This window comes from Chelon labrosus (assembly GCF_963514085.1).
Source record: "Chelon labrosus genome assembly, chromosome: 5".
Classification (NCBI taxonomy): Eukaryota; Metazoa; Chordata; class Actinopteri; order Mugiliformes; family Mugilidae; genus Chelon; species Chelon labrosus.
In genome coordinates, this window is record NC_140341.1 from 15,058,351 (window position 1) to 15,086,125 (window position 27,775).

Here is a 27,775-nt window from a genome sequence, read left to right on the forward strand (position 1 = left end):
AAAACGGTGAAGGTGATAATGGTAAATGGTAAATGGCCTTGCTTTTATATAGCGCTTTTCTACCTATTGGTACTCAAAGCGCTTTACAATCATAGACACATCTACCCATTCGCTCACACAAGCACACACACATTCACACACCAGTGCCACGCACTGGGAGCAACTGGGGGTTCAGTGTCTTGCTCAAGGACACTTCGGCATGTGGCACATTCCGGGGATCGAACCGCTAACCCTCTGGTTCGTGGACAACCCGCTCTACCTACTGAGCACCGCATCTCCGATCTTCATAAATTTATTCGCACCATTAAAATAAATGAAAAAATGACAACATTATGTCACTTTTGTTTAAAAGAGAATGACACATGGATTGATAAACACTGACATTTTTGTTAAAATTAAGTGGATGTATACCAAAGACTTAAAATGTGACTTTACATTTTGCACCTCGTGTATACAGAGGACATTTTGCATGAGCTTAGCGAGGCGGTTGGCAGTGAGAGCAGTGAGGTCACATCCTTTGTATAGCTGAAGGACTTTATCGGCCTCGGAGAGGATGATGCCTTTTCATTTAAAGACACAGCGAGTCTGAATTCTAAAGGAACTAAAGGAGGAATTCACTGTCACGTCAAGTGGATTATTCCTAACAGAGCACAGTTTATCTTGACAATTAATAATTAAACGTAGAAAAATTCACCGGCAACATTTATATTTCAGGTTTCGAACAAAACGTTCTGACCCAAGTTTTCAATACGCTGACACAAATTGCTTTGCCCAGAACAGAAGCAACAAATATTTTTACTTGGTACCAGAAATGGCAGCATTACGCAATTCTTCCTTTTTTTTTTTTGCTTCATAGGAACAATGTGGCCTCCGAATATGCCACAACTGTGTCTCTGTACACCCACACAAAATTATAAAAGAACCCGGCTTATGGCGAAATTTGGCAGAGCTGCCTTTTACTGAAAATAATTTATTTTCCAGTTTTCCATAAAGTAAGGTATGTCCCGCTAGGAAAGAATCCATTAACGGGGAGGAACTGTTCATTTATCTTCGAAAAGAGTAATTTCTGGCGAGTTTGGCATCTGAAGGTCACTCTTTGTCTTCTAGGTGAAGGGAAGTATGGGAAATGAGAAGAAGCACAATATTAGACATGAAAATAATCAAACATATGGGAAGCTGGCAAATTGAAGCCTTGATATTAACCTGAGAAACTACCATCTTTGTGTCAATCTCTGAAAAGTTGAATGCCTCGACTTTGCCACAGTGAATCAGTATGGAGGCTGACACAAACTTGAAACCAAATTCTTCAGTGGAGCCATCACAGGAAGAGTTGAACATTTAGAAAGGTTGGATCTGTTTGGTTTTACTACTGGATTATGGTGAGGAAAATGTGAATGACTGTCTCCTAGCATTGTATGTAACAATCACCAAACAAGCCTTCTATTTGTAACAACCTTTATTCAACAATAAGGAAATGACAATAGTCATTTTACAATTTACAGTTTTTCCACTCAAGCTGCTGGTCCAGTCTTCAGCAATTAAGATACAGGTTACACACTCAAAGCTACATTAAGTTGTTTTTATCTTCTTCAGGTTTGCAGTGAGATTTTTTTTTCTTTTTCTTTTTCTTTTTTTTTTTTAAACAACAGCATTTTTAAATGTCACACATATCAAATATAATACAATTATCTCACTACCTGTTTGTTCTATGATACAAAACACACACCAGACTAAAAAAAACAACCAAAAGAAGCATGAATTCAACAACAACGACCGCAGAGCAGTTTGTTTTAAAACCAGAAACGTTTAAGTGTGAAGCGTCGATCAAGTCAAATTATTGCACCGTGGTGATAAGATCCGTGGAGGAGCCTCGGCAGATTTATACTTAGGCTCCTTTGACTGCCTCTCTTTCTTGGTATGTACTCTAATGTGATATCATAGCACCACACAGCTGCCAGTAAACACTAATTCTGGGTGAGGCCGGCCTTTCCCGTCAGGTCGCTGGTCTTGGGTCGTTTGGACTCCGGAGGCTGGCACACTGGATCAGTGGGAGGAGACGGACGCTCTGTGGAAACACAAATGAAGGGAAGAGTGAGGAGAAGAAAAAAAAAAAAAAAGGCTGGCGTTTCTGTGTGCTCTTCTGCTGATATATGCAACTATAGTCCTGTATTTGTTGAAATACTTTGACTCAGAGCACTGTCCACTGTAGTCACCGATCACAGCTTACAGTCCTCATTTATGGATCTTTGATCTTGACACACTCAAAGGTGAATAATTGCTCGTATACAGTGAAGGGCTTTTGGTTTCAGTTTTACTCAGCAACCTGTCTGACTGCCTTTGTTTCTAGCTCCACTGGACGTCTGTAGCTATGTCACTGTGTTCACAGATCTCAGGGATTACTTCAGTCAATACAATGTCTGTCATGATGAATAAAAACAAAGACTGAAACTACTGATAAAAAAGAAACAAGCTGTGAAATATGTTTGGTTTTTGAGTTTTAAAACTCCAACACAAAGGCCGTCTCTTCCGCACACTACCTTTAGAAACTGCACATATACCGAGGTAATCGAAGTGGGATGTGTTGAAACATGGTATCTGGACGCACAGGAACATACCCTGATCACAACTACTGCTGAACTGACCCAGTCTCTTGGATCGGTCCATTTCTGATCTGATTAAATGACCTGAAAATTTGTCACAGTTTTCATTATCGTGTTCATGAAAATCATACATGTGCACAAATAATCACCCAGTCCGAACAAAAATGACTCACGTAACCACCTCAGCCTTCACCTGACTGGAGGGAATTTTCTTTTGGACTGAAGAGGGGGGTTTAAGAAACCTTTAGTATTCTGTATTATCAGAAGATTTCCGTCTTATAACCATGTAAAGACATGATAAATAATAAATACATTCATTCTGTGCATGTTTGCCCGACGCGGGGTAAACATCAGGTGGCGTGACGAGCTTCCAGGTCAAACAGAAACACGGAGCGGGCGAAACAATGAGTCATTCAAACAGGTGTTTGAAAAGATGAACAAAGCCAGAAGTGATGTGGACAGTGCTGTTGAAAACTCATGTCTGTCCAAGTCATCCTTATATACTGGATGCATTCAATGTAGGGATGCACGATAACTTATTAAAAACCGATACCGATAACTTTCCGCTTCCAAAGGCCGATACCGATACCCGATAACATACCTGACATATCTTTCCGGCTAGCTTGCTACCTTCTTTAACCGCGCTGGCGCCCTCATACGCCTTCAAAGCCCCATTGAATCGATGGCTATGTTTCAAATGACTTTTCCTGTTTGAGGTATTAAAGCTGGTGCTGATTTTTCCACCTCGTGGCACTTTCTTTAAACATTTATTACAAACAGGCAGAGAAATGTCATCCTCGGAAACTTTAAAAAAGTCCCACACCACCGCCGCCGTCATGTTGTTTGTTTACAAACGTATGCACGTTGTGCTGCATTCAAGTGGTGACGGAAGTTCCCTGTTCCCGGTTTGAGAGTTGTTTTTCCAACCTTTTATGTTTCTGTGGTTTATGTGTAACATCCTGGGTAACGGCAGCTACTACCAAATTCATGACCGAGTTGACGAGTTGTTTTCCGACATGAGGGAGTATTTAAATGATTTTTTTTCAGCCAGAATGTTGTTTTTCCGATTATACCGATGCCACTTGAACGCAGCATTCACTTCACGTCGTTCAGGTCTCATGTGGGAGTTGGAGCGATTGATTAAAACAACCACTCACACCGCAGTACTGACAAAAATATATATTATATATTATCGGGGCCATTCGTTATGATATCGGACTTATCGGAATGACGTCATCATTTCCAAATATCGGACCGATAATTATCGTGCACCCCTAATTCAATGTTGTCCATAAAGTTGAGATAAATACTGAGTGGAACGTAAATACATATATCTCATCAGCATCCATGCAGACAGGTAAGATGGAATGATTCAGTCAAATTAAAGGATCAGTGTTCATATAAATGGAGCCACTGATCAATTTTTCAGGGCCACACGCTACATTATGTAAAAGAAGTGATTAATTCAAAGAGGTTTGCAGTTAAGCATAGCAGATTATAAATTTGGGAAGAACAGAGAAAAGGTTGAATCAATGATCCATAATCACGTCAGATATCACATTAGGGTGCCTATAAAAAGTTTTCAACTTCTTGGATGTTTCCCCTTTTCTTTATGTTTTATAAACGTAATTATGGTCAATATAATTTACAAAGAAAAAACTGAGATAAATAAAGATTTACTGCCAAAATGAAGACAGATTTCTACAAAGTAACGTCAATTAAATAAAAAAGTAGAAACAAGTTGACTGCATAAGTACTCGCCTCCTTTAGAGTGGCTGATCTGAGTTTTTCCACAGAGGTGCGAATGGGAAAATACCACACACAATTTTCAACCGTGAAACTAGTAATATGCAACATAAAAGTCAAAATCATCTGCCCTCACTAACCATGTTTGGCCTTCTCTGTGGAGGAGGGAGTGCTGAAAAGTGCTGGAGATCGGCATGCGACGGGAGTTAAAGACACTCTCCTGTAAACAAACAGAAAAAGCACAAAGGCCATCAGTGAAACACGCAGGCAGGAAACACGAAAACCAAGCTGATTCAGTCGTGGCCTATTTGTGAAGGCTAGTTTCAAGTTACAGATGTAAAAAACAACAAAGCATAAAAAAATCATGTGCAGGGCCTTCCATTGTCTGTGAGCAGCCTGTCAGAGAGATTATTACTTTATAGTCGGCGGGGGGTCCAACGAATCCCTCGTACCAGACAGGGCTTTGTTCACGATGCCACTACTGAGCACATGTGAAAAAACAAAAACATCCCAAACCCGGTGACGATGTTTACATCTCTCAGATAATTTACATTTTATCTAAAGTGTAATAAAAAGGGCATATTACACATTTTAAAAGGACATTTCTCCATCCATGTAGATCTTTACACACAATCAGCTTACTTTAAATCATTCAAGGGAGGGAGATGGAGGCAGCGTAGCCTGCAAGTGTGAATCCAGTCAAAACACATTTAAAAATATTTCCATAAATTACCATTTGCAGTCTTTGTTTTAGGGAGCGCCTGCACTCTTCACACCACCTGCACGACACCTAAATACCCAGTGTGAGAGTTTGGGACTGTTCTGATGCTACAAAAAGAAAACTATTAGAATATGTAATAAATAAACCTCTACGGCCTGTGGTTGTTCATAAAATGTTTTGTAAAAGTATAGTTTATTAAATGTGAACAATTTTATAAGGTGCTTGTCCTTATTTGCACTAAAACAAAGGGAACACTTCCTGTATAGTGTAGGATTATATTCAGTACAACACATATACTGTGACTGGCTGCCTAGTCTCTTGGGAGTCAGATCAGAAAACAGCGGCCAAATTATTCTTCAATTGTTGCTTTAAATATTTATTTACCTGCCAAAAACTGTTTTTTTTTTGGAAATGGTATGTAAGGAGCTACAACAAATATTAGGATATGGAGTGACTAAGACCTGTTCAGTGCTTTATCTATTTAAATTCTCAGAAGAGGCCCGACATCATGATGGTTACTTGATCAAAATACTGCTAGTGGCAGGCAAGGAAGCCATCACGGGGAACTAGGGAAAGGAAACACTACCGACGAAAGCTCAATGGATAACAATTGTGGAAAGAAATCTTTTTAATGGAATAATTGACAGACATACTAAGGCTACAGGAAGCACAACTGGACAGAAAATGGGGAAAATGGACCCTATATAAGACTCGATGATACTGGACTGGGATAATAATGGATGGATATACCAATCTGCAAGACTGTAAAATAATATGCACTCCCCAGGCAGCTTCTGTTTAGTTTGTTTGTATTTGTTTTTTTTGTTGGCTTTCATGTAACTCTGAAGCATTTTGTAAACCTCGGTTAGGAAAGTTCTGTATAAAAACTGTTTTATTTACTTCAAATATTCGGTTGAATAAAGTCATAATCAATGAAAAACACACTTGTCAGCTACTTTGTTGATGATTGTTATTTTTCATTACTATAAATGAATTATCTCTTTGTTTTAGACATCCTTCTACATGCTAACAATGAAAGCACACTGGTGCAAAGTAAAATATCAGTTCTGTTTTACTCTACCTTGGGGTGGGTCCCTTTGGTGTAGTCACCCCCTTAGGGGTAGTGGGCCCAGGAGTACTGGCGCCATTGTGGACTTTTATCGTGGTGGGAGTGAGCGGAGCGATGCGCGGCTGCGGGGTCGATGGCGCGCTTGCGCTCCCAGACGCTGGGGTTAGAGGAGCCGAAGCAGCCGAGACTTTAGGGGTGGTGGGCTTCCCCCAGCCCTCCAGGGTGTTGAGGGTGATCCTACGGGGCTGGGGCTTTGACTTCACTTTGGGCGTGCTCTTCTTCTCCTCGGGCGGGGTGGGAGAGGGGGCGTCTTTGCCGGGGTTGGTTTGGGGTGTCGGGGCAGAGGTTGGCGGCTGGGACACAGGCGGGGAGTTTTTGGCCTTCTTGCCCTTTTTCTCAGTGCCGCTGTTCGGGACGAAGACCTCCAAGGGGGGCGGCTCCTTCAGCGGAGTGCCCAGCTCGCCGGGAGAGAAGGACAGGAAGGAGCAGTAGCCGTCTGTGGAGGACACAGCCAGGAAGGAACCATCACCAGACCTAAACAGGAAACACATCAGTGGAATGAAAAAACACGTAGGAGACACATACATTGATCCTTCTAATGGTCATAGTGTTACATGGCCAATGGACCTTATATCAATCGGTCTGATAGGCCATTCCTTCCACGAAAGCCTCCATTAAATCAAAGAAAAAAAAGGTATGGGGGATAAAATCTAGTGATTATTCTGAGTAAATTAAATAATATATATTTCAACATCGAGGAAAAAGCTAATATGAAGCAACATCACTCTGAATTAGTCAAGTTAAATGCACATCTAACAGTGTTTCAATACAAAGCCTGCTCTTCTCTCATTATACAGCCTTATAATGGCTTCATGATGCAGTGGTTTTACTTTCATAGGTGTGACACAAACAAATACCGGCTTCCCAAACTACATGTGAGGGCCTGTAAGTTGCTATGAATATGGGAATATGTGCTATTCATACTCCTTTTTTTGCCATTATTCCAACAAAGACGATGTTGTTATTATTGTTAATAACCTCATGAAAAAATATTCCTGTTTTTCTGATATTTGTGCATATCCAAGTTTTTTCCTGAAGGCTCAAAAGAAAGTGAGATCCCCTCCCAACCAGAAATGTGGGCTTTTCCTTTGAGCACTTACTCCAGCTTTGCAAAATGTTGCCTAGCTGGTTTTTGTACAACGCACAGAGCTGACTGTACACTGGCAACAGGAAGTGTGTTGCAAACCAAACTGTGATAAAAAAAAAATAAAATAAATAAATTACCAGTTCAGACTGCTCCTAAAAAGAAAATATTATTTGTATCCCCCACGTCTTAACTGGAAAGCGTCACATATGACTAAAGGTCTAATTATGAGAATACAAACACAATAAACTTTTTACACAGACTCTAACAAGTACAGGACTGTTACGCGCCAGACAGGGGCAGTGTAGTTCTTTTTCTCATCCAGTTACCACCACAGGGCTGACGTGAAAAGGGATCCAGATACAGGCTCCTCGGTCTCTACTTCCCTCAGCTCTTGGGATGGGCCTCATGATCCAGTCTCTGCTTCCTGCTCGACTGCTCTTTTGATTTCTGTCGCCTGTCTTGTTATCGAGACGTGTGGACCCTTTTGAGTACAGTTTATTTCAGTTGTGGTGGAAGGTGCGGACCATAGGGTTAGGGTACCTTATACACCACACCACGTGTTTATACACACTAGGATTACAGGTTGGTGCCACCTATGTAGTTTTGATAACATTTCAGTAGAGAAGATATATAGGCCTTTTGTCAGTTGTTTTCCATATGGGAGGTTGTTAGCCAGGCCTAGTTTTGTTATATTACTTTTATTTGTTTGGCACAACCACGTCTAATCCCCCGCTGTTTCTGCTTCGAGGAGATTTTTACCAAAAGCTACCTTTTGTATTTCATTAAATTCTGTTAAGCAGACTCGATTTCACTGGTTGTCCTGTGTTGGTCCCTAAATTCCGCTGGAGCCTCTTAGGGACGTAACAAGGACATTGTTTTATTTAGTATAATAGTTGAATCAGTGGCATTGACCTGTGTACTCATCTTTAATCATTTATGTATTTTATATACTGGGAAAATGTGCTGACTTTCTGTTTTTATTCACGGCTGTTTTATATTTACCATTACTAACGGCTGCCCCCCTCAAGAATATTAAAAATTTACTTTACTGGGAGCAGAATTACAGAAACTAGCCTCATATTTAGATCAATGCAAAAAACATCAACCACAATCGCTTCCTCTATTATAAATTTCACCCTTTAGTTCAGGCCTGGCCAACCTTTGCCCGGTTTCATGCGGCTCTTACGTTCATGTCGAATTTTGTGGGTTTTTTTGTTTACGGTACGTGCATCTGACGCAAATGACTTGGAGGGTAGAACCGTTGAGTAGTGTAGGCCTACCAAGTTCGCTCTCAAAATGGCAGGGAAAAAATTTTGAAAAGGATTGTTGAGGGCAAGGAATGTCAGAAGTCCCACTAAGCAACATGCATGTTAAAGAGACAGAAAAAAGACAGGCATCTGTTACAATTACTCCAAAAGGCCGTGTTAGTTTACCATGTGAGATCACTGAGTGTGTGGTAGTGGATGTTGGACACCAGGCCAAAGGGAAGAGTCTGCTGCGTATCATACAAGAAGATGGAGTCCTCAGAGGCTACGGCAAACACCATACGGTACGGCAACTGGAACACATTAGGAAGAGCCTGGACAGAGCCATCTGTAGGGGAAAGAAGAACACGTACAAAAAAAAAAAAACATAAGAACTACAAACAAAACAGAAAGGAAGGAAGGAATTTATAATCAGCCCTGTTTGTTTTGTCCTTGCCTTCTCCCTTTTTGGTCCTCAGTTCAAAGTAGACAGGGCAGCAGCGCACAGCCAGTGTTGCTTTAGTTGGACACGGCAAGTGGGCAATGGGCCTAAAAGACACAGAAAGGCATTTATGCATCAATTATAAGTGTTAATAGGAGTCTGGAAAGTTTTCCGTTCTTTCATTCATCTTCTGTAACCGCCTGTCCTGTGAAGGGTCGCGCTGCGGCTGGAGGCCATCCCAGCTGTCATCGGGCCAGACCGCGGCCAGGCCGCCAGCCTATCGCAGGGCTAACACAGAGAGACAGACCTGGAAAGTTTGTAAATTACACAAAAGTTACCTTTTCAGACTCTTCCTGGAAAAGATGTAGGTAGTATTCATGATGTTTTCACCAATCTCCACACATCCAGCTGAGGGTGGAAAAAAAGAGAGAGAGAGAGAGAGAAGGAATTTGGTTTATGTAAATAATTTACAAAACTAGATTTAACAGAGTAAAAGCCATATTTCATGCATGCAGTGTGTGTACCTGGAGCGAGCAGGAACGACCCATCTGGAGTAAATGAAAGGCGGCGAAAGAACGACCTCATACTGTCATCGTGGAACATTCTGTACTGCTTGACCTGTAAAGTTACGTTCAGCCATGTGAGTATTTATGTTACATGTCTCACACACACCGGACAGTTTAATGTGTTTAGATGCTCTACCAGAGAGTTTAATTTCAAACTATTAAGAACAAATATAATGAATTAAACATGTTTTAGTCGAGTGATGGATGAAAAAAAGATAAATGCATGGCTTGTTGAACATGCAACTAATAGGTTTTAATGTAGAACGTCTGATTCTATGGAAAGAAATTCATCTGATGCTAATGAAAAACATGAATTTCTACTGACCTCTCCTTCTGCAAGTGGTCCAGAGCTCATTTTACTGATACAGAAGGCCTTCTTCTTTGTGTGAGTGCTGTAAACACGCATCACCCTAAATAGGAGGGGAAAAAATATCCTGAGCATCTGTCTGCTTAATACTCCAGTAGTGTTGACTTACCATGCAGCATTCTTTTATTTAGTGAAGATTTATTTTTATTTTTTTACCTGTCACAGCTCAGAGTGGCAACATATTGCCCCAGGGGATCCCAGGTTACGCCCTGCACGTAGCTCTTGTGGTCATTTAAGATGCACAGTTTCTGTCCTACAGGGGTAAACGCAATAAATACACAGCCACAGTCAGGTTTAATGAGAACATGCGTTCACAGAAACAGATTAAACAAAACATACATTGATGCAACTCAATTTAAATAACTCATTCCTGTTTCGATGCATTTGTTAGGACACCAGTGGTGTTGTGTTGTAGGGCAAAGAGAGAACGGCCAACGACACACAGGCCAAATGCAAATGAAGTCCGAGCGGCCGGACCTAAATGTTTCCTCAATGCATCGCGGGTGCTTTCAGGTCCTAAGGCTACAGACAAACCTTTGTTGATGTCCCACATAATAGCAGTGTTGTCAACAGATCCAGACACCATGAAATTTCCATCCCGTGTCCAGCAGATGTCATACACGTCCTCTATGTGGCCCCTGAAAACCAATCATATCAAATACGTGCAATAACCATTACCGAGTATCGCTGCAAATTCACAACAAACCCACAAACTGTTTCACTTGAACTCTGTTTCTAGAGATAGACCTTCTAATTTTTTACAGTTTAGACAATAAAACTCAATACAGTGATTTGTGGTTCATGAACGTCACAATACAAACAACAAGGAGTTGTAAAACACCAGCAACACAGCAAGAAGAGCTGTACAATTACTTCTCCTATTTTAAGTGAGACACAGGGACTTGCTGGTCTTGTGTACCTTAGTGTTTTGACCACAGACCAGCTCTCCTTGTTGAGCTGAGCATCTTCATCCTCCTGGAAAACAGGGGTTTGTTCAGGCTCCTTAGAGTCATTGAGCTTCCACAGCAGAATGGCTGCATCTGTATCAAGTTAAAAAAAAATAATAAAAGAATCATCAGACATCGTCCTTTGTTTTTTTTTTGTGGTTCAGTCCGCATCAATGGGGTGAACCACAGTATATTTGTTTGTTTGGGTCGTGCTTCAGTCCGCATCAACGTATCAGGTACGTTTGATTGCTACATAAAAGGGCTAGGCTAAATTATTGAAAGGTTAGTTGTTGATAGTCACTGAATGGTGAGAAAAAACGGGGTTGTGCAGTGGCAGCGTGAAGGGGGGGGGGACTCCAGGACGCTGGAATTCACTGTTAAGCCCACTTGAAAACCCCAATGACACGCTGCATACTGCTAACTGTTAACTAGACCAGGTATCTGATGTCTTTATGTTGGTTGGTAGCTATATTTCTTTGTTTAAGCGGTGCATACAAGGTTTGAATTGTCCACCGTCTGCTGCTCCATACAAGCCAGCAGGGTTTCTCAGTTGGACAGGGCATCTAAATGTGTCTTGCCTGGACTCTTGGCACAAGGGACTGTAACATCTAATCCTGTGTATTAATGAAAAAATTAGCTGTCTTATGAATGGACGTCTATTAACTGAGCGTGACATACCATCTCCTCCTGAAGCCAGCAGCTCTCCGTTGGGGCTAAAGCGTACTACGTTAACGGCCTTAGTATGTCTCGCTAGATTGGACAGAAACTCCACCACGGCCTTCCCGTCTGGGCCTGTGTCCACCCGCCACAGCTGCATCAGCGATCAGGAAAGAAGTTCATTAAACACAAGCGGTAAACAGGTTTGGAGCATTTAACGACACACATACATATATATTATTTGATTACAAGTTCATTAAAAGAAGGATGTATTTCAGTGGATTTTTTTGGCAGGGACTTGTAAAATCTTCTTAATAAAGTTAGACTGGCTTAGTGCATCCCATGTGACTAATTCAGCCATTCAAGGTATTGACAGATCCCCTAATCTACTGCCACCGTTTCATTATGTACATCAATAATGAAATGCAAGCATGCAATGTCATTTATGTCTACAACTGTCTTAAAACAAGTTTAGATCAGCAGCTACGTTACAGTTTAGAAGAATCATCTATTTTAACCAATATCAAAACAACAAGAATGGACGTATGAAGCATCACATCCATAGAGGGAAAGCACTGAGAAGCAGTTATAATGAATAAATCTGCATTAACCAGATGTTAACAACTCACTCTGACTGTGGTGTCGACTCCAGCTGTGGCCAGCCGATGAATGCGTCCATCTGAGCTGTGCTGAAAGTCCAGACTGTAGACTGGCTCCTTGTTGTGCCATGCGATCTCACAAGTTACTACCTTCATTTTTAGTTTTTATATGTATTTTTAAAAAAGAATAATCCAACGTCGACTTCTGAGGATGAAAAAAACATGTTAAATAAAGCTAAACGGGCCGACATTGGCTCATTAGCTACCGGAGAAGGCAAATTTGGATCCTACGTTAATAAATACAGAAGAAAATAGATAAAACAGAGTCAATTTTAACAGATGACACAAGCTAACATCGGTAGCTTTGCTTTGCTTTGAGAACAAAAATGTGGCGACCGCTACAGGCAAGATGTCAAATGGTGGAACATTTAAGTTACTGTAAATTTAAAAAAATATGTTCGCTACACATACACACAAGTTATAGATCATTTACCATCAACATTTATCATTTTAATTCAAGTAATATGGAGGTGAGTTACGGTTTTACCTCCTCTGTTGTCCAGCGCAATCTGTAATAATTTCCCGCGTACGATTTGTTAAAAACTTCCGGTCTGGCGGCTGCGCTGATTGGACAAAAAAGAAATGCGGAAGCGGAAGTTAGTTTTTTTTTTTTTCGGCAGTTATTTTATTTCCAGAGACGGTACAGTTATTTCTTAAACACGGTTATAGAAATATAAATATCATACACACAACGCTCAACATTCGCACGACACATTATAATATCTCGATACAGTTTAAAAACTAAACCCCGTCCCTCTTATTTGATAACCCCTTTTTAAGCACGTCTTCACAAACTGTACCCTTTATCTGTAATACAATATATCGCCAAGAGTATTCACTCGCCCATCCAAATAATTGAATTCAGATGTTCCAATCACTTCCATGGCCACAGGTGTATAAAACCAAGCCCCTAGGCATGCAGACTGCTTCAACAAACATTTGTGAAAGAATGGGTCGCTCTCAGGAGCTCAGTGAATTCCAGTGTGGTACTGCGATAGGATGCCACCCGTGCAACAAGTCCAGTCATGAAATTTCCTCGCTACTAAACAGTCAGATACTGTGGTGTAAAGCACGCCACCGCTGGACTCTAGAGCAGTGGAGACGTGTTCTCTGGAGTGACGAATCACGCTTCTCCATCTGGCAATCTGATGGAGGAATCTGGGTTTGGTGGTTGCCAGGAGAACGGTACTTGTCTGACTGAATTGTGCCAAGTGTGAAGTCTGGTGGAGGAGGGAGGTTATGGTGTGGGGTTGTTTTTCAGGAGCTGAGCTTGGCCCCTTAGTCCCAGTGAAAGGAGCTCTGAACGCTTCAGCATACCAAGAGATTTTGGACAATTCCATGCGCCCAACTTTGTGGGAACAGTTTGGTGATGGCCCCTTCCTGTTCCAACATGACTGTGCACCAGTGCACAAAGCAAGGTCCATAAAGACATGAGAGGATGAGAGAGTTTGGTGTGGAAGAACTTGACTGGCCTTCACAGAGTCCTGACCTGAACCTGATAGAACACCGTTGAGATGAATTAGAGCGAAGACTGCGAGCCAGGCCTTCTCGTCCAACGTCAGTGTCTGACCTCACACATGCGCTTCTGGAAGAATGGTCAAAAGTTCCCATGAACACACTCCTAAACCTCGTGGAAAGCCTTCCCAGAAGATTTGAAGCTTTCGACATCATATTAAACCCCATAGATTAAGAATGGGATGTTCATATGTGTGTAAAGGCAGATGAGCATATACTGATCATATTCTAACAAAAATTCCACTCATGCATCATATTCATCAGATACTGACAGCTTGTGTATAAAGATGCATAATTTCAGCCCAGTGTAGAAGACCGATTTAGCTGCACGAACAACATACAGAGTCCTTTATCAAGATAAAACTGAGAAAAATACTGGAATTAATCACAAAACATAAATAGCAGTAGAAATATATATATATTCACTGTACATGATGTGCTACAAATCAGTAGAAACAGATGCAACACAATAATAACATATTGTATGGCACAAAACATTCATTAATCTTTGCTGCGATTACATTGTTAATATTGCTTATTAGAGGAAATACTGCAAAGGACTCCATATCAATTTCTTCCATTTGAAATGTCACACTTCGATCTAGGGTCGGATGAGTTTTTACTCGTATCTTGCTCTGATGTGAGCTGTGATAGAGTCATCAATAAGAACCTGCTCTAGGATCTCATCAATGACATTACAGTTATAATTGACTTGCTGCAGGTCCAGCGCAGGCACAAAAGAGACGAGAAGGCGCCCGACGTTCTGCCGAAGCTCAAGCAAACTAAAGAGAGGAAGACAAAAAGAGAGAGAGGGAAATTCATATTTACATAACTGTTCTTATGAATTGTTGAGTTCATAAATGGCTTTGTAATCAACATGCAGGTGGAGTGTTGGACTCATCCAACTTTCTGCATAGATATGAGCTTAAATGTGCGCTGGAGCCCACAAACCTTCCTGCCTCCCCTGGATATGCGTGATGAGAACGATCTTTTTGTGGACCAGAGCTTCCTTCAGCTGTGTTTTCCTTCTGCTGCTGCTGCTGCAAGCTAAGCCTGACCTCTTCACACTGGGCTGCCAGGTTTGCTTTGTCCTCCTCTAGACAGCTCAACTGATGGTACAGCACATAGTGAACCACCAGAGGACAGAAAAATGGACAAATGAGGGAGTGTAAGTCATCATCAATATAACAATGGTAAAAGAAACAAGCTATCAAGTAAAATACAAATAAGAAAGACAATGCAACAAGGGAGTATTGAAATTAAACTGGACATGTCAACATTAGCTAAATTCAAAACTGGGTCACTGACCTGTGAGCGCAGTTCATCCCTCTCCTTGTTTCTTTGGTCCAGTTCACGGAGCAGACGGTCAACCTTCATTGAAATCTCATCACTGTCCTCTTCCTCACCGTTGGCAGTACTAGTGACGTTGGGCTTCATCTCAGTAGCTTCTAGTAAGGCCTCTTTGTCCTTAATGAGTTCATTGACTTTCTTTTTGGCCTTCTCAAACAGACTTTTGTAGTCAGTCTTTCCCTCCGTTTCTTCTGTCTGGATGGCTTGGTCAGAAAACTCCTTCCTCACATTGACCTCAGACTGATCCTGCAGTCTGCTCTGAATGTCTTTCAGCTGAGAGCGAAGTTCGCGAACCTGTTCTTTTAAATCGTCTCTCTCCTGAGCAGTGGCGTGCATGAGCTCCAGGAGCTGGTCTTGCTGTTCCTGTACCTCAGTAATGTTGGGGTAGTGATGTGGAGAAGTATTTGCGCAAGAAGGTCCAGCTTTTTGATCACCTATCAGATTATGTGCCACTCCATTCTGCAATATCTGCTCTCCTTGATTCTCACTCTGAGTGTCTCTGCTCTCTTGCTTAATTAGCTGTTCTTTGCTACTCGTACTCGTACTCGTACTCGTACTCCGTGTTGCTCCCTCCTCTCTTTCAGTCTGATTTTGGCTGTTCACTTCCTGCTTGAATTTGCGTACTTGTGTCTGGGTGGTGGTGCTGGCTACACCTTGAAGGAGTGATGGGGAAGGACAGTTTTCCACAGCAGCAGACTCTGCAGAGCCCTCTCCTTCAGCATTTGTCTCTGAGGTGGCATCAACAGCAGCATTGTTGTCACACTCCATACTGATAGGAATATCACTTTGCTCTTCCTCCTTCTTCACTTCATTAAAATGACTGACAGGCTTGTCTGGCTTAGGCGTGCTAACAGTCTCCAAGATGACAATATCATCATCAGTGTCAACTTCAGTATCATCATCATCATCACTAACATGAGGCACAGACTGGGGGGTCAGGGGCCTCACATCTACTGATGAGGGTGTATCTGGGGCGCTACTATGGAAGCCGTTGACTCTTGGTCTCTTCTGTGCTGTCTGTGGAGTATCAGGCTGGGATCTTTTTTGCCTGAAGTGAACACAAATAAGAGTTAATGTCTTTACAGATGCAGAGGCAATATAGTTATTAAGTTCATGAACAACACAATAACATACCCTAGAGGGGTCGCTGACAGTGAGAATACATCAGAAATAACTGGAAGGCCACCGCTGCTGCTGGGGGAGCTGCAGGCTATAAAGAAAGAATACATAAACATTTTCATCTCTCATGCTTCTTTTCTTTTACTCATACAGAGAGAGAGAGAGAGGGCAATTTTTTCTCACCAGCTTGTGAAACGGTAGAGGGACTCTGAGGAGAGGAGTCAGCCCTCTCACCACCTCTTACAAATAACCTTATTCTTGGAGTAGAGTGAGTGGAAGGGGATTGAGGAGACTGTTTACGAGAAAAATGTCAACAAAACTGTTAATAATTATAATTCTTTACATTTTTTATACTCAATATTCCCATTTGATTTTCATAAAGTAATTATTAAACAACATACTTTTTGATGAAGCTGCTGTATCACGCGTTTCTCTTGCCGTTTGATAGCCCTGTTTTGTCTGGTAACATCAGCCATAATTTGATCCTGCTGAACCCTTTGATTGTCCTCATCCTTGAAGAAAACATACGTACTGTATATTAAATCACGCTGATGTGTTACAGCTGTTCTAAGGTGGACACATGAATTAGCAGGGAGAAAATCCATCCAGACCGTGTACGCTTACCCTGCGTCTTTTCGTTTCTCGTTTCTTCTTTTTCTCTCTGTGACAAATAAAAAGTAAGGAGTCATACCCACAGACATTAAGCAAACTAATCAGGGGTAAAAATGGTGACAAAAATCATAACAACTAAGTTCTGGGAATATTTATTTATTTTAAGTCCATAGGACGCACTTTTTTCTCACTTTTTTTTTTAAACAAAATATTGCCAACTTCAAGTTTGGGCACTTAAAAGTCAGCGATTAGATATGTAGTTCAGAAATGGATTTAACAACAACTACAACTGTCACAGTTCAGGTTGCGCCATTTAAAGTGAGACTGGCATCTGCCCCCTATTCAAGTGACATAACTAGGCTACTGTAATAAGTGCTCTATTAGACTACACCATAAGTGATGTAGGCCATATTTAGCTACACATCTGCACAATTATCTCATGAATTAGTCAAAAGTCGTGGCAGTGTTTCAAAAGTGGAAATCTGTGACTCACTGTTGCTTATATGTTTTGCAGTATGATCGTTGTTCATCATCAGAGTCCTCGGGCTCCTCATCTACATTGCAGCTCCTGTACGGACAAATCATATAGAAAGTGAAAGCATTAGCAAGCGGTGTATGTTTGTGGTAGACCTTGACCCAAGCAAATAGCAGACACTCAGGTTACAGTGGCTGGCCTGACGAGCTGGATAGGCAGCATCTCTGTTCCGATCGTCCGCTAGTCTTACAAGTAACCACTAGTTGGCAACCCCTCTAGGAATATGAGTATAATTTCTGATCATCATTTGAATTGATAATGCTTTGATTAGACTTAGACAGACTTTATTCATCCACAAGGAAAACTGCATGGTCACAGTAGCTTAGGTGTACATAAAAAACACTACTGAGAACCACAAGTAAAAAGAAAGATAAAATAAAATAAGTAATAAAATAATAAATAAATCTAGTAAAATAAAATAAAATAGTATGAGCAAAAAATGTACAAAATAGCATATGAATAAATGTATAAGAAATAGAGAGAGAAGTAACTATATATTACATACGTAGGAAGATTTTATAAGGTGCAATAATGTTCATTAACATTAATAAGATGGCGTTATCTGTTACAGAAGGAAAGATTACCTGAACTGAGGGTCAGGGTTCATACGGCAGAACCATTTTTCTGGCAGCTTGCTGCTGTCAATCCCATCAGGGAGTTTGCGCCACCTTAAACAGTCATCACACTGCACCCAGTTTTGATCTGGTTTCTTCCTGTGGAGGAGTCAACGTGGTTAGAAAAACCGCACTTGCCGAACACATGATGTCAGTCACTTAATGTTCTACTAACATGGTATCTTCCACTGGTATGGTGCTGTTTGGATTTTCTTTGGTCTTATTGTAGCGGATTTCCTTCCAGTACTCCTCCAGTTTGATCCCCAAATTGATGATGGTTTTTCTGTATCAAAACATCAAACAGGTCAGACTTCAAGGAATCAGGAATCATTTTACAGATAAGACTTGTAAACACAGCATTGTCGTTATTACCTGTACTTCTCTGTCTCCATAAAGCTCTGTTTGTTGTGGGTAGGATCTAAAAAGTCACATTCTATGATCCCAATGACTCCAACTCCCATGTTGTTTCCCTGTAGAAGGTAAAGATTCAGCTCATGATAACACTCAGAAACCTCTGAATACATGTGGAATAAACAAACTCTCTTAAAACAGTCCAAACTCACCTTCAGCTGACAGCCCACACGTTCGTAGGCTTTGATGAGCCGATTCTTGTGATACATCATAATGCCATACTGGTCTTTACTTTTGGTGTTGTACCCAAAAGTTATAGGAATGCGTTTGTTCTGAAATAATGTTTAAGGAAATCTCAAGAGCAGCAAAATAAACACATATCACCAACCATCACCAACCAAAAAGAGGAAGATTAGAAAGAAATCTACGATGAAAGGATACCAGGAAAGTGGGCTTGTAGTGGTCCTTTTTGGTGCAGGCCAGGCTCTTAGCGATGAGTTGAGATTTAACATTCACACCTCGTACCACAATCTGCATCCGGGGCTTCAGGTAGAGAATACGACAATATGCCTGAAACCATTACAAACACAGATATCAGTTTGTTTATACGATAAAAAAAAAAAATGTGACTAAGAATAAAAAATAGTTTGCACAATCAAATGGATTAAATTCCCCAGAAGACTATGATTGGGCCATTTCTCTGTTATTACAGACCTCTTAGAGAAAAGGGAAGGGAATCTCCTGTCTTTCCTTCTCTCATTGAAGATCTAAAGCTTAAAATAGAATTCATTCATTCATCCATCTTCTGTAACCACTTGTTCCTTTTCCGGTTAACATATAATTCAATTATTAAAATCTAATTTCCGTAGTTTAACTGCTAGCAGTGTTGGGAACGTTACTTTAAAAAAGTAATTAGTTATAGTTACTCACTACTTGTTCCAAAAAGTAACTGAGTTAGTAACTGAATTACTCTATAATAAAAGTAACTCGTTACCAGGGAAAGTAACTATTTGCGTTACTGTTAAAAAAAAAGTTGCTATATGTCAAATAATTTTGATTTTTTTTTTGCAGTTTTCACAAGTCAGTTGAAATGACTAGAACAGACAGGTGTTTGTACATAACTTTCGATATTTATATATTTATATATATATATATATTTTATAAATTAATATTTATATTTCGATAGGGTTTTGATCTATATACAGTCAATGGTTTCGACAGCGAGCTGTCATCTGTGGTGGAGGTATCGGTGTTTTTGGCCACTAGCTTTGTAGATGCGTGTGTCGTTGTGAGATGCTTCATTAAATTAGAGTTGCTTACAACGGATGTCGACAAAGTCTTCGCTCCTGGACATAATGTACACATTACATGCACGTTCTTGCCTTTGACCACAATGAATTTGAAGTAGTGCTTATATCTCCACCTTGAAAATGCCAACTTTTCATCGGATTGCTCCTGACTCGCCATCTCTCTTGCGTCATCGAATCTCTGTTTAGCTGTTGTGTGTGTGTGTGTGTGTGTGGCGCGTATGCTGGCATGTGTGTAAAAACACTGGCTCTGATTGGCTACCATGAAACATGACTCTGCCTTAGCCAATCATAATCGCTTACCTCGTTATTAACCCACCTCCTCACTAGCGGTGAGCCAGGGGTGCGTTCGGATTACACAGTTTATTCAATCAATGCATAGTAACGCACCGCATTTAACGTTCAGTAACGTTAACGGCGTTGTAACGACGGGAAAAGTAATTAGTTAGATTACCCCATTACTGAAAAAAGAACGTCGTTACCTAACGCCGTTCTTTTAAACGGCGTTATTCCAAACACTGACTGCTAGTCTGCTGGAAGCCTCCTAATACACTGAAAAATGACACTAGTGGAAGCTGCATACTAGACTGTGGTTTGTGCTTTCAAATTAGTTGACACGTTACAAAATGTAGCTGTAATTATGCTGAGAACACAAAGCCTTTCCTCTTTTAGCTGATGAATGTGAAAACAGTCCCCTGGAGTCAAACATTGCAGACCAGACACACCAGTCCATACAATGAGGGTCATTTATGGAGCGTAATTAGTCTCAAAATGGTCACAAATACGTGTCCCACGATCCACAGGTCCAACGTGAGATTCACAAATGCGTACAACAATTTGTGTGCGTACTTGGGTGGTCACAAATGCGTAATAAGCAATTTAAACATGTACCAAGTAATTTCACAAATAGACACAGAGCCCACTGAATAAATATTATTTTATGCTGTTTTTTTTTGTTTTTTTTTTAATCACATGTTCAAATTGCTCGGTACACATTTGTGAATCTCGTGTTTTACTCGTGGATCATGGAACAAGCATTTGAGACCATTTTGTTACTCATTTCAATCCATAGTCCCCGCTGCTCCTTACCCGCAGCGAGAACACACACTCAGGTGTGTATGATGAGACCTTGTCTGGAATTTGAGAAGCGTCCTTCAATTCCTCGTAGACGTCCGATGGAATTCGGATATCGTAACGGTCTGTCTCAAAATCAAACTCTGTTGTTCTGGTGGAAGTCCTACAAAAAACAGATAAACAGATTTATAACAATAACAAATTTAAAAGAGAGGAACGCAATAGAGAATATTACAAGTCAGCAAGCTATGTGGCGTATGTATTTACCATTAGGCCACCAGAAGATGAAACAAACATTTCTTTTTCTATGAGTTTTCAGTTTTCAGATCTGTTGATCAATTAGTTCACAAGTTCAATGCAATGTTTTGTTAGCCGAGAATCTAGACGCGCCCCTAGCGGCAGCAAATTACATTTGCTTCCAGGGGCAGTCTAGTTACTCTCCGTTGACTTGAGATTTCGAAAAATCCAAGATGGACCGGGCCAATCACGAGTCGCTGGGCGGGCTTAACATGATGACGACTGACCTGCGACCACAAGTTCCGTGAATTACGCGTGAATTCCCCATCCTGCTAGAACTACCAGAGCGATGGCTGCTGCTAGCGAACAACTTTCTTTCGAATCGGCTTTGGCCGCCACTCTGAAAGACTTGAAGTTAAGCTTTTCTCTGAGAAAGGAACTCTCTTTTCCGTCGCTCTGACTACGTCACCTTCTTCGTTGCTCTGATTGGTTGTAGCGCTATCCTATTGCGTGGAGAGGGAGTTTGAAAGACAACCGTTTATCCCACCCCTCCGGTTGAGCCCTGTCTATGGAGAGTGCCCAGACCCTACATTTAATGTGGGTCTGGCTCGTCAGGCTAATGTTTTGTAGTATTACATTGGAAAACACTGAAATGGTGGATATTTTACGAGAGACAAACTCTTAGCTTTACGTTATCAAGGTTAAAACACTGTACATGCCTGTACAGTATCAACTGCTTGTACAAGTGGGGTAATTTAATGTTATTAAGTCGGACGCTGAATCTTTGCTCCTTCAATCCAGATAAATACGGAAACATTTTTTGGAATGACTCAAAAGGACTCAACCTGGGGTTCCAAGAAACGCAAGAAAACACACATGGGATCGTGATTGGCTATTTAGTTAATATGTTTCCAACATTTTCAGGTTGAAAACCTGGACCATAACCGGTGCTACTTGTTAGAGAATAATTTCTCTTCCCTATAGATAGTTTTGTGTGGTTTCTGTTAGATTACTGTTGGGGTCAGTTATCTGCCCTATTTTCTCTTTGAGGAAACATGCCAAGGCCTTGGTCCCTCTGTGGCGTCTTCAATCTCACTCTCTGGCCGTCTACAGACACAGCTGTAGAGTTAGATGATAACGTCCTCCGTTCCTGGAAGACACTTTGTATTTCCTACCTGGTGTGAGTCCTTATCTTCATGCTTATGTATTATAGCCAATTGGATGTTAACACATCTCCCCTTTGCTGCCTCGGCCCACCTTTCCAGTATAAGAATCTGAGCTTTACTGTTTGTCCCTTAGAACTGAGGTGGACTCATGCACTTATATTGTGATGACGAATCTTCTGTTCTCCTCGTATACGAGCCTAAATAAACTCCTTCAGCATAAGACATACAGGACTCTGGTGCTTCTTCTTCTTCATCGGCATCACCACAAATTCCTTCCTAACACTGCTGTGTCAGCTGAGGCAGCAAGAGAGAGTCAGACAGAAATGTAACTACCTCCAGAGACAATATCTCATTCCAAAGTAATAGGCTTAAATGTATGTTAGCATTTCTCTTAAAATCAGGCAACAGCTAATGCTTTCCTCTTTTCTCACGATGAGCACCCTTTATCTTTAGAAATGTACTTCTAATGTGATGTTCTTGTAGTTCATATTTTGTCTGAATGTTGTACAAAACTGAGGTCTGAAACACTGCCAGACAAAAAAAACCCCCACATGTTCCTACTGGCCATAGCACTTAGCCTCCAGAATAAATAATTTAGAGCATACATCAGTGTTTGTGTGGACTAGGGGCAGACCTGCGCAGATTCCAGATGATGATCCGTGTGCCAGTTTTCCCTGTGGACCAGGGTGAACTGATGGCGTCGACCTCAGCAAGCAGTTCTTCTTTGGTACTGAAAGGGGAATACTGCAGAATGTCCTTCAGACTGGCTTCGTCCTTTTTTCTTACAGATAGTAAAGCTAAAGTTAAGGACAACAGCAATGAAAAAGTGGAAATGCAATTGACTGATGTGATATGATTGAGAGACAGCATGTCTCTTTGAAACACAAAAAATATGTGTGTGTGTGTGTCAGCATTAGAGAAAGGATATATTCATTTGTATTTCTCCCTTCAAAGGAAGCAATAGGCACGACTATTTGCTCGGCACCAATCTTTTCCAGGTAGGTCTGAGAGAGCATCCCAACACACGACATGTTCTTTGACTTGGAAAAAACGATGGCATCTTTGCCAAGACGCATGGATCCAGACTTGAAGCCGTTCCCATACATTCCAATGGGCTGTTTACCGTGCGAAGCAGTCTTGTCACTGTACCCAAAGCTTTAAAAAACAAAAAAGTCATGAACATAAGTTGCGAATGAATCATCAGTAGATGTAAAATGCTGACAGCAGCTGACACCGAGCCTCTCCTACTCTCCTCTCTCTCCCTTGTCCACTGTTTTTCTTGTTTTTTGTTTTTTTTAATTATGCAGTGGGTGGAGTTACACTCCAATCAAATTTGTCATTTAAAACTTAATTTCCCAGGAATACCAAGCGGTGCGATCTGTACCTGAGCATCTTGTGCATTGTTTCATGGTCCAGTCCATTTCCATTATCCATAAAGGTGAGACATTCTTCACCTTTGATCACGGTCTTATCAATCCAGAACTGTTTGGCGTTGACATCTGGATCATAGGCATTGTCTGTCAAAAGAAACAATTAAAGGAAGCATTTTTAAACCATGCACAAAGTTTTGTTTCCTTTCCAACATTTTTCAAGTCGCTGTTATGTAGAGGTGTAAGGAAATCCATGTCCATCTGAACTTTGCACACATACCCTCACCCTGTGTGGACTGGTGTGACAAGAAGCTCATGCATTAAATTAGCTGGGTATGTTTCCAGCTACAGCCAAGAAGACCGTTATTCTCTAATTCAGCCCATCATTGTTTAAAAAGCTTCAACAGGTTAGACAAGAGACCACGTCAAATACACATGTAAACCAAACCAAAAGCAGTCCAGCAGATTAATTGAAAGCATCACCAGTCTGCAGTAAAAGAGAAACTAGGGGTGCACCGATCCGATATTGGGATCGGATATCGGCCCCGATATTGACAAAATAGCTGGATCGGGGATCGGAAAAATTAACAGATCCACGGGCCGATCCAGTTTTCCCCCCCCCCCCCCCCTCCGTCGCAGCAGATCCTACGTCATTCGTTAGCAGCACGTGTGTCGCATGCTGGAACGAGTTGGAGATCCTGTGTAGTAGTCCAGTAGGTGGCGGTATATGTCGTGAAGATATGATCCGCCATTAAACAGAAGAAGAAGAAGAACGAGTTGGAGCATTTAAGCAACATGGAGCGAGCCAAAGAGTCGGCTGTGTGGAGATATTTCACGCTTGCCACGCCAACTAGTTCGACGGCTGTTTGCAATGTCTGCAAAGTAAATGTTTATTTATTTAAATTTATTTTAAGAAGTTTGATTACATTCTATTTTCGATTTGGATGCACAATTGTTCTTTAAATAACAAATAAATAAGTATTCAATACATTACATCTATGTTATTTTGTCTTAGTTAGGAAAGTCTGGTGCCTTTAGTTTCTTCTACATGGTGGAAGGAAGGTATAAGGTGGAAGGTATGCTGTTTATTATTAATTCAACAATGGTATCGGATCGGTATCGGGTATCGACAGATATACAAAGCCCAGGCATCAGTATCGGTATCAGGACTGAAAAAGTCGGATCGGTGCATCCCTAAGAGAAACTAACCAAGACACCTTATCCCTCTTGAAAATATTATTAAGATGACTCACCTATGAGTTCAGCTATGGCGCTGAAGGGCCAGGTGTGGCTGGTGGAGTTGCTGTGAAGATACTTTGGAGAAAGCTACAAGTGGAACAGATTAAAATTGACACAATAGTTAGATTTGATCAAAGATGCCTTGTTTTCATGCATCAGTCTAGCTTCAAACTAGCTTTATTACATTATTAAGAGCACATCTGTAAAATATACAACATGTTTAGCACAAAAGACTTTATTCATATAAAATGTAAACTACACAGGAGAATTTAGCACTGCCTTGGTTAATTTAAAACACATGCATATGAAAACATGTACAAATCATGTTTTATTTTTGTAAACTTTTTTGTAAACAGACTTTACACTAAATGTTGTGTGCTTCAAGTCTATATCTCTGAACCTCATGCTGTCTGAAACTAAACACAACTGAAGCAGAAGGTCTAAGACTTTCATTTAAACCGGATCTCTCTGATCATAGCTGGTATGTATCACGCCACCAACAGTAAAAGTTACTGCTCTAACCTCTGTTCTCAGCGCCCGTTTTTTTTAATGGCAATTCCCTAACACGTATGAGTCGCAAACGCACGACACATGCACAGAGGTGCCAAACATCGCGAAGGAAAACACACTTACGTTGGCATGCAAGTAAAACAGTCTTACGTTGTTTCTGGTTTTCTATGCACCAATCAGCCAAATTGTGAAGTTAACAACATAGATATTCTTCTGGAAAATTGTTGCAGACCAGGTTGCCAGTCTAGTTGCTAGGTCCTGCTGACTGCAGACCGGCAACGTCCCAGGGGAGCTGCAGTTTTGGAGACGCTCTGAATCACAGTTGTGCCCTAATCAAAGTCGTGCAACCAGTCAACCTGGTCAATCACCCCTGAAGGCAAACTGTTCGCTTGCTGCCTAATACATCCCTCCCAGTGACATGTGGCATGATAACTAGATAACTATTGTTTTATTGTCATGGTTGATCAGCGTATATTGATGAGCACTTCTTCTTGCACTGTGGGTGCAGCAGGAACGCTTCAGGAAGTCTTTTTGCTCCCCTCAGCAAAACACCCACATCATACACTCCCGACCATGTCTTGAATATGTATGTGTGTGTGTGTGTGTGTGTGTGTGTTTTGTTTTGCTTCCACAAATGTGACAACAGCAGAGGAAGGGCTTTCACTATTTAGTCAATAAAGAGTAATACACAACGGAAATAGGGGAAAGCAAATAAACGTATGCCATACACACCTCACATGCAGAGAACATGTGAAATTAAAGTTTCACACACAGAGATAGCTCGATTAATAACTGAGATATCTTGAATGCAAATATTCATGTAGTAGTACCGACAAGGCGTGGACCAGGGACCAGCCTGCTGCATAAAATCACGGACTGAGATGTCAGCGATTTACTAGGAAAACGAAACTCAGCACTGGCTCAAATTCACACATGAGTATCTTTGTTATGCTGCGATTAATATTGACATACTTAACTGGCTATTGAAATACTTATCGTTTGTTGTCCCAGACGTTAACAGCAAGCTAACGGCAAATAAGTAAAGCTCCGTATCGCCCCTAACTACGCTCCACGTACGAGTAGAAATTCGCACTATACAGATATATATTCAACCTCATTAGCAACATGGAGTGAAAATTGACTGTTGTTATTTTTTATTTTTTATTCCTAATTTTTATTTGCAGCTACTGAATTAGGCACTTTCCTGCACACAAGTTATTAAACTCCACTTACCGTACTGAGCGGAACACCGCGGTCTGTTTGAGTCGCCATCTTTCCGTAATGTCAGTAGGCGGGGTTTGAGTGTGTGTTGCGTCGGAGTCAGTGTCCTCGTCAGGACGTGTTTCCTCCCTTCCCACCATAGACTATGAATAAATAAATAAATAAATACATAAATAAATAAATAAATAAAATGTAATTTATATGTAGTTTACGGTTCCCATCCCTAAACGGCGCCGTGAACGCGCCTTCTTCACAGCAAAGCTCGCGCACACGAAATCGTCTTCTTCTTCTTTGGTTTTTAATGGCAGTTGGAAAACCAGCTTAAAGGTGCACTACCTCCATTATTTGTACACTTGTGTGGAACATGAGATTTAAACCATAAATCATAGAGTACACATATAGGACTAAACAGATGAAAAAACAACAACCCTACATTTTTTTTTTATCTAAAATTTTCTCTTTTAAAAATAGGTTTAATTTTACTCAAAGACTGAAATAGAAGATCTCTCTGTATGTTGTGTTTGGTGCAATGAAGCATGAGATGTTCAAGGGTTTCTGGTTTGGTTGCGGTGTGAACATTTCCTTCTAGGTGTTTGCCTATTTTATATACTGACCAATATTCAGTCGTGTGAAACCTATTGTATAGGTTTCTTCCTGTTTAATTATTATCCCAGTACTCCCGCCAGACTGACTGAGAATATGATGTAATTACTGACTCAGCTTAATTTTTGCTTATTGTCATTTGAAGCTCTATGTTCTCTTGCATCACTGCTTGTTTAGCCAATATATCTAACAGCTCATTCCCTTTGATGCTGACATGAGCAGGGACCCAAAGAAAGCTTGAAATGTTTTGCTCATATATCAGTATCACGGAGGCCGTAGGGAAGGCCAGGAAGCCCAGAATCGTGATCATGATCCACTATTGTTGTTGGTGCTTTGTGCAGATTTTGTATACAATATTGTTTCTGTACACTGTAAATTCAATTTTAATGCTTTTGACTTTGGATGAAATGTCACTGTCACACCACGCGGCTCCTAGTGAATCCATCAGCCCATTAGAGGGAGCAGGAACTCCAGTAGCCTATCTGTTGCCTTAAGATCTAAATATGCACTGTTGAAGGATACCAATTTAGGCTCATCATTCTGTTCCCGTCAGTCTCTGATGAAGAATGCTCATGGTCCATCACACCGTTGCTATTGTGCAGAGGGTCACATCCACATAGTAAATAAGATAACGTCTGGGTTGTCTCCTACCCCCTAGAGTGTTAGCCCCCTTGATCTTGTTATCTTTTGCTATCATCACCTGTATGCTAGACCTGGAGTCTCATGGCCTTTTGCCACTGTGGACACTCTACAACACCTTTGCATTTACATGATAACACCTCATCCT

At 41.0% G+C, this 27,775-nt stretch overlaps 2 protein-coding genes across 3 annotated transcripts; both read right to left on the bottom strand.

Moving 5' to 3' along the window:
* Nucleotides 1–1,447: 1,447 nt before the first annotated feature.
* On the bottom strand, nucleotides 1,448–12,666 carry chaf1b (chromatin assembly factor 1, subunit B). 2 transcript variants are annotated; one of them, XM_084544816.1, is made up of 14 exons: nucleotides 12,653–12,666; nucleotides 12,136–12,310; nucleotides 11,528–11,660; nucleotides 10,822–10,942; nucleotides 10,437–10,540; nucleotides 10,059–10,155; nucleotides 9,861–9,945; nucleotides 9,494–9,587; nucleotides 9,308–9,377; nucleotides 8,985–9,076; nucleotides 8,717–8,876; nucleotides 6,149–6,670; nucleotides 4,487–4,566; nucleotides 1,448–2,065 (listed from the first exon to the last, which is right to left on the bottom strand). In XM_084544816.1, the coding sequence occupies exons 2-14, from the start codon at nucleotides 12,259–12,261 to the stop codon at nucleotides 1,965–1,967; spliced, it is 1,785 nt and encodes a 594-aa protein (XP_084400942.1). In that variant the 5' UTR covers nucleotides 12,262–12,310; nucleotides 12,653–12,666; the 3' UTR covers nucleotides 1,448–1,964. The 2 variants fall into 2 exon arrangements, with proteins under 2 accessions (XP_084400942.1, XP_084400943.1); XM_084544817.1 differs by lacking the exon at nucleotides 12,653–12,666 and having other exon boundaries at nucleotides 12,136–12,319.
* morc3a (MORC family CW-type zinc finger 3a) lies at nucleotides 12,667–26,436 on the bottom strand (the record flags this gene model as incomplete). The annotated part of the gene is made up of 19 exons (XM_084544813.1): nucleotides 12,667–14,462; nucleotides 14,632–14,789; nucleotides 14,989–16,078; nucleotides 16,165–16,240; nucleotides 16,333–16,441; nucleotides 16,551–16,661; nucleotides 16,774–16,810; nucleotides 17,255–17,329; nucleotides 17,881–18,009; nucleotides 18,086–18,193; nucleotides 18,283–18,380; nucleotides 18,474–18,593; nucleotides 18,703–18,831; nucleotides 20,658–20,805; nucleotides 22,680–22,836; nucleotides 22,974–23,200; nucleotides 23,430–23,562; nucleotides 24,669–24,741; nucleotides 26,398–26,436. The coding sequence occupies 19 exons, from the start codon at nucleotides 26,434–26,436 to the stop codon at nucleotides 14,300–14,302; spliced, it is 3,180 nt and encodes a 1,059-aa protein (XP_084400939.1). The 3' UTR covers nucleotides 12,667–14,299.
* Between the last annotated feature and the right edge of the window lie 1,339 nt (nucleotides 26,437–27,775).

Excerpts from the sequence above, each read along its gene's own strand:
- chaf1b (XM_084544816.1), bottom strand. The coding sequence starts at position 12,261 with ATGAAGGTAGTAACTTGTGAGATCGCATGGCACAACAAGGAGCCAGTC. Across the intron at positions 11,661-12,135 it reads GAGTCGACACCACAGTCAGA|CTGTGGCGGGTGGACACAGG; the intron begins GTGAGTTGTTAA and ends TCGCTGATGCAG. Across the intron at positions 10,156-10,436 it reads TATGTGGGACATCAACAAAG|GACAGAAACTGTGCATCTTA; the intron begins GTTTGTCTGTAG and ends TTACCCCTGTAG.